This window comes from Benincasa hispida, chromosome 8 (assembly GCF_027475165.1).
Source record: "Benincasa hispida cultivar pf3 chromosome 8, pf3_genome.v1.1, whole genome shotgun sequence".
Lineage (NCBI taxonomy): Eukaryota > Viridiplantae > Streptophyta > Magnoliopsida > Cucurbitales > Cucurbitaceae > Benincasa > Benincasa hispida.
In genome coordinates, this window is record NC_143485.1 from 46,462,695 (window position 1) to 46,469,615 (window position 6,921).

A 6,921-nucleotide genomic window follows, 5' to 3' on the forward strand; every position below is an offset into this window, starting at 1 on the left:
CTCTGTCCTCGGCTCTTTAAAGTGATTGTATACAACAAGATTGAGCCAAAAAACTACAAGAGATTGTATTCTTTGGCTTGACTCATTCTCTCTCTTAATATCATTTTCATATCATTTTGATTGAATATAGTTCTTTGTAAAGACTCATCGACCCTTTGTTAAAGTCATATATTTGATCCTCACTTTTGCTACTGTTTGTCTTCTATGTTGAAAGCATTAGTACCTCATGCATAATTCTATTTCAACACCTAACCCAACTTGACAACTTGGTGAAAGCATCTTTAACTTAGTTGTTTGAAAGAATAGCTAAGTCGCATGAAGCAGAACATCTAGTATAGCTAGAGATAGACTTACTGGTGTTGCTTGCATTCTAAGTTAGACGCATATAACCTAGAGATAGACTTGTATGTCATCTGCATTGAGAAATGTTGAATGGAGTCTAACGCATGAACAGAATGAAGCAAACCATCCCATTTCATCCACACTACATAACTTGTATACAAGTATCTTTAACCGGCGCGTCCACTTACAAAAACTCCATTCTCACATGAACCATCATTTTCCACTTAGCTCTTTTGTATCACATTGCACAGGCACAGCATGTTAGTGTAAATAACACATCTTTTGCATTTATTTAGGAAAACCCCTACTGCAAGTAAACGCATTCTCTGTGTTTAATGAACTGAATCCCTGTGTTCGACCCTGGACTTTCTAGGAACCTAGATTAGACTTATACTTGGGTTTAATCTAGGAAAACTTGAACGCCATTTTAAGGAGTTGTGTGCTCTCTATGTATAATTCTAACGCCCCGACGCATTGCACATATTTGGACGCATCAAGGCACAATACAACACTCATACTTAGAATTTATTTTCCAATATGCTTTACTCTAAGCACTCCTAACACACACCACATGATAGAAAATGGAACAAGTTTTTGGCGTCATTGCCAGGGAATTCAGCAACAAGAACTAACCAGAAATTCCGTATGTATTTGTTATAGGTTCAATTAAGGGAAGTATTACAAGCTACACCTAGGCTTGTAAACGTGTATGAACAGGGAGAACACTCTTGAATTCAGATACGACCCCGAGATTGAACGGACCTTCCGGTATAGGAATAGATCTAACCATCGTCGAAGGTTGAGGCAACAGTTACTCGGACAGCAAGAAAGGGAAAGAGCAATGGCGGAAAAACAACAAAATCAGCAACTGGCATACGCTGCACAGAACCCAATCCTGATGGAAAACAATAGCACGTGTCCTATGAGAGAGTACGCATCCCCTATGCTATATGATTTCTCTCCAAGAATCATATATCTGACGCCTGATGGAACCAGGTTTGAAATGAAATCTATTATGCTCCAAATGCTCCAGACTGCTGGGCAATTTGGGGGTAGCTGTGGCGAAGATCCTCATGCTCATATGAAGTGTTTTCTGGAAACATGCAATTCCTTTGTGATTCCTGGAATCACATCAGAGACAATCAGGCTCTCCTTGATTCCCTATTCTTTGCGAGATGACGCAAAGCATTGGGTAAGTTCATTAGAGCCTGGGGAAATCACCACATGGGAAAAGTTTATGCAGAAATACTTCCTACCTACCACCAATGCGAGGAGGAGTCGGGAAATCATGAACTTTGAACAGGAAGACACTGAGACTTTGACCGCTGCATGGGAGCGTTTCAAGGGCTTGGTCAAGAACTGTCCGAACCATGGACTACCTTTGACTATTCAGATGGAGACATTTTATGGCGGACTAAACAGGGCGTCACAAATGGCAACAGACGCAGCAGCAGCCAGAAGACTGATGGACAAATCCTATACTGAAGCTAAAGAAATATTAGATCGCATTGCCAAAAATAACATGGAGTGGGTAAATGACACATACGATGGAAGATATGACAGATGAAGAAGATCTCAGAACATTAACTTTGTTGATGCCAACGTAATAGCCATACTCTTCGCTCAAGTGGCTACCATGACCAACCTTCTATAGAACATAACACTAGGTAACGCACCAAACCAGTAGAAGGTGAATCAAGTAGAGGCATTAGGGCAACCTGGGGTAACCTGTGTGGGATGTGGAGATTTTCACTCATATCTTGAGTGTCCTTAGAACTCTCAGTCAGTATGTTTCATCAAGAATAACCCATTTTCTAATACTTATAACCCTGGATGGAGAAACCATCCGAATTTTTCTTGGACAGGAGGAAATCAGCAAGAGTACCACCCAGGCGCGAGCCATCAGCAAAGGAATGGACCGCCACCTATCTTTCAACAGACGCATCAACAGCATAAACAGCCCTTCAATAGAGGCGGCCACGCATCGAGTTCTGGAACTACGCTGGAAAACCTATTGAAGGAATCTATAGCCCAGAACGACGCAATGCTGAAGAGCCAGGCGTCATCAATCAGAAACCTGGAACTCCAGGTGGGCCAGATTGCAAGCGAGTTGAAAAGCAGGCAGCCAGGCGTTCTACCCAGCAATACAGAGACACCTGGGAATAATAACGGGAAATAGCAATGTCATGCAGTAACGTTACGGAGTAGAAGAGCCCCTTCAGAAAGAAAGATGAATCCAAGAAACAATAGTCCTTCGAAAGAACGCATTACATGTACAAGGGATCAGGAAGAGAGAATGCCAGAAAATACAAGCCATTTGAAAATCGGCACATCTAACGTGGGAAAGTAGGAGGTGCTTCTGAACGCACCATTCCCCAGGCGTCTGATGAAGAAGAATGATGAACATCAGTTCAAGTGCTTTCTCGAGCTCCTAAAGCAGCTGCACATCAACATTCCACTCATAGAAGCTTTGGAGCAGATGCCAACATACATGAAGTTTTTGAAGGACATTTTGACCAAAAAGAGAAAAGTCAGTGAGAAAGAAGTAATAGCACTAACGCAGGAATGCAACACATTAGTAAGCAACAAGCTACCACAGAAGCAGAAGGACCCAGGGAGATTCATAATTCCTTGTTCAATTGGAGGATTAGATGTGGGTCATGCGTTGTGCGACCCAGGAGCAAGCATCAATCTCATGCCCCTTTCAGTTTTAAAGAAGTTGAGGATTGGCGAGGCACAACCTACTTCTGTCACCCTTTAACTCGCTGACAGGATAATTAAGTACCCGGAAGGGAAGATTGAAGATGTTTTGGTAAAGGTTGACAATCTTATATTCCTAGCAGACTTCATTATTCTGGATTATGAAGCAGATAGGGAGGTTCCAATCATCCTTGGATGCCCTTTCTTGGCTACTGGGAAAGTTTTGATTGACATACATAAAGGTGAGCTAACTATGCGCGTGGATGATGAAGAAGTGAAATTTAATGTGCTCAATGCATTAAAATTCCCAGACTGTGATGATTGTTAGCTAAACAATATTGAATAGACTGAAGAAGAGACTCGAGTATGTGAAGTTCTCGCGCTGGAGGGAACCCTGAAGGAATCCGAGCCGCCAAGTCTGAGTGAGCGGCAGACAAAGCCAACGCGTCCTTCACTCGAACAACCACCTGAACTCGAATTAAAACAGTTACACGGATATTTGAAATACACTTTTCTTGGAACTAATAATACATTGCCTGTTATCATTTCCGCTAATCTCACAAAGCCTAATGAAGATTTACTCTTGCAGATGTTGAAGAAACATACACGCGCAATAGGGTGGACGCTTGCAGATATTCGTGGCATAAGTCCATCCTATTGTATGCACAAAATTAGGCTAGAGGAAGGGAAGACGGGTTCAATCGAACCTCAAAGAAGGCTTAACCCCATTATGAAAGAAGTGGTCAAAAAGAAGATTCTGAAATGGCTGGACGCGAGAGTTATTTATCCGATATCCGACAATAGTTGGGTTAGTCCAGTTCAATGCGTTCCCAAGAAAGAGGGAACGACCGTGATAGTAAATAGCAACAATGAACTCATTCTTTCAAGAACTGTCGCAGGCTGGAAAATTTGTATGGATTATCGGAAACTCAACGCAGCAACTAAAAAGGACCACTTTCCTCTCCCTTTCATCGATCAGATGCTCGATAGACTTGCAGGTAAAGAATTTTATTGTTTTCTCGATGGTTATTTTGGTTACAACCAGATTTTAATAAATCTGGAAGAACAAGAGAAAACCACGTTCACGTGTCCCTTTGGCACTTTCGCATTCAGACGCATGCCCTTTGGGCTATGCAACGCACCAGAGACATTTCAACGATGTATAATGGCCATTTTCTCTTATTTCCTAGAGAAGACCGTGGAAGTCTTCATGGACGACTTTTCAGTTTTTGGAGACTCATTCCAGTCATGCCTGGATAACTTAGAAGTCGTCCTCGCTCGGTGCGAGGAAACAAACTTAGTACTGAATTGGGAAAAATGTCACTTCATGGTGACAGAAGGAATTGTTTTGGGGCATAATATATCCAAGGCTGGCTTGGAAGTGGATGAAGCCAAGATTGATGTAATAGCAAAACTTCCACCACCAGCGAATGTCAAAACATTAAGAAGTTTTCTAGGACATGTCGGCTTCTATAGACGGTTCGTCAGAAGCTTTTCTCAGATTGCGCGACCTCTGAGCACATTATTAGAGGCGAACTGGCCCTATGTTTTTAATGAAGTCTGTGCTAACGCATTCGAAACCTTGAAATATGCGTTGACAACAACCCTAGTATTGATAGCAACGGACTGGACGCAACATTTCATTCTTATGTGTGACGCGAGTAATGTCGCAGTGGGAACTATGTTGGGGCAGAAGAGGTCAAACTTGATACATCCCATCTCTTACGCGTCAAAAATATTAAACAAATCTTAGGAACACTATACAACTACTGAGAAAAAGATGTTGGCTATAGTATTCGGTATTGAAAAATTTCATTCTTACTTGGTGCATCAACCACTATATATACCGACCACTCAGCCATCAAGTTCCTGATGAGCAAGAAGGATGCAAAGCCGAGAATGATAAGATGGGTTCTACTACTACAAAAATTTGACATTGACATCCAAGATAGAAAGGGAACAGAAAATCAGGTGGCTGACCACCTGTCCAGGCTAGAAAATCAAGAAATGCAAGTCCAGGAAAACGACATCAAGGACGCATTCCCTGATGAGAGCCTGTTTAGAATTGAAGGCAGGGAACCTTGGTATGCTAATATAGTTAATTTCTTGACCACCAAGCAGTTCCCTGAAAACTTCAATTCCCAGCAGAAGAAACTGCTAGTCCATAACAGTAAGTTTTATTTCTGGGATGAACCGTTTCTATACAAACAAGGCCCAGACTCTATACTACGTCGATGCGTCCCAGAGGAGGAGACACAACGCATCCTGACCAAGTGTCATAATTCTCCTTATGGTGGGCATTTTGGTGGGCAAAGGACCACGGCGAAAGTCCTTCAATGCGGTTACTTTTAGCCCACCCTTTTTAAGAATGCACGAGAATTTGTTCAAAATTATGACCCCTGCCAACGCACAGGGAATATTTCTTCAAGGGATGCAATGCCCTTGAATAATATTCTTGAAGTGGAGTTGTTTGATGTCTGGGGCATAAATTTTATGGGCCCATTCCCTCTATCTTGTGGTCAGCAATATATCCTATTGGCTATAGACTATGTATCTAAGTGGGTAGAGGCAGTAGCCTGTGCTAGAAATGACGCGTCTACTGTATCTAAATTTCTTATCAGGAATATTTTCAAACGCTATGGAACGCTAAGAGCTCTGATAAGCGATGAAGGTACGCACTTTATCAATCGCATCGTTTCAAAATTACTTACAAAATATAATGTCAGGCACAAGATTGCTACCGTCTACCACCCTCAGACAAACGGTCAGGCAGAAATTTCAAATCGAGAAATCAAATCAATTCTGGAAAAAGTCGTTAGCACAACGCGGAAAGATTGGGTACAGAGGCTGGATGAGGCACTCTAGGCCTACAAGACTGCATACAAAATGCCTATAGGTATGTCTCCTTACTCACTTGTATTTGGTAAAGCATGTCATCTTTCTGTAGAGTTGGAGCATAAGACATTTTGGGTAGTAAAGAAGTTGAACATGAATCCGGATGCAGTGGTCGTTCAACGCAAGCTTCAGCTCAACGAGCTCGAAGAACGGCGAATGAACACATATGAAAACAACAAGATCTACAAGGAAAAGACAAACCGTTGGCATGACCAACGCTTCAGCAAGAAGGTACTTATTGTTGGTCAGAAAGTTTTATTGTTCAACTCACGCTTGCGTCTGTTTCCAGGGAAATTGAAATCTAGATGGTCCGGGCCCTTCATAATTAAAACGAACTTTCCTTACGGAAATGTGGAATTAATGCGAGAAGATGGCACTGATGCATTCAAAGTAAACGGCCAAAGGGTTAAGTCGTACTTTGAAGACGAAGTGGAACGCCAAAAGTCGTCTCTTGCGCTACGCGAGATAAAGCTCGTATCGAGGCATCTCTGCGGTTGTAAAACCACATCTTCCAGGGACACCTCTCAACCTTATTCTTTTGCATTTTGTATTTTAAGTTATAGCTTGTTAGTTTAGTTATTTGAAGGTTGTAAGTTGATTGATTTGCCTTTACAAAATTTGGAAATTTGATTGTTTTTCTTTTAGAAGTGTATAATTAAAACTTTAGACGCATTAGACACAAGTCTAACGCAGGGGGCAGTGAAGGGACGTGTCTCGAAAACACAAAACACTTAAGTGTTTTGGCTAAACGAGGAGACCCTTCCACTTTGCATTAATTGCAGACTTCAAGCGCCGCCTGACGTCAGCCGCAATCATCCTCCCCTCCTATAAAAAAAACCTTCTCCACTGCGCCTACGAACATGTTTTTTTCTCTCTTGCTCAGCATCCCTACGAACCTCCATTTCTTCAGAAAACCTAGCATCTCAACAAAACCTCCATTTTCCTTTCTCGCTCAGCATCTCCGGTGAATAATGTCGTCCGACT

The 6,921-nt window shown here is 42.0% G+C and overlaps 1 protein-coding gene across 1 annotated transcript; it reads left to right on the forward strand.

The window, feature by feature from the left end:
* The first annotated feature begins 2,728 nt into the window (after positions 1-2,728).
* On the forward strand, positions 2,729-5,907 carry LOC150034629 (uncharacterized). Its single transcript, XM_090316803.1, has 6 exons — positions 2,729-3,071; positions 3,186-3,328; positions 3,389-4,040; positions 4,233-4,490; positions 4,901-5,212; positions 5,456-5,907. Exons 1-6 carry the CDS (start codon positions 2,729-2,731, stop codon positions 5,905-5,907), a joined length of 2,160 nt encoding a protein of 719 aa, XP_090172929.1.
* The last annotated feature ends 1,014 nt before the right edge of the window (positions 5,908-6,921 follow it).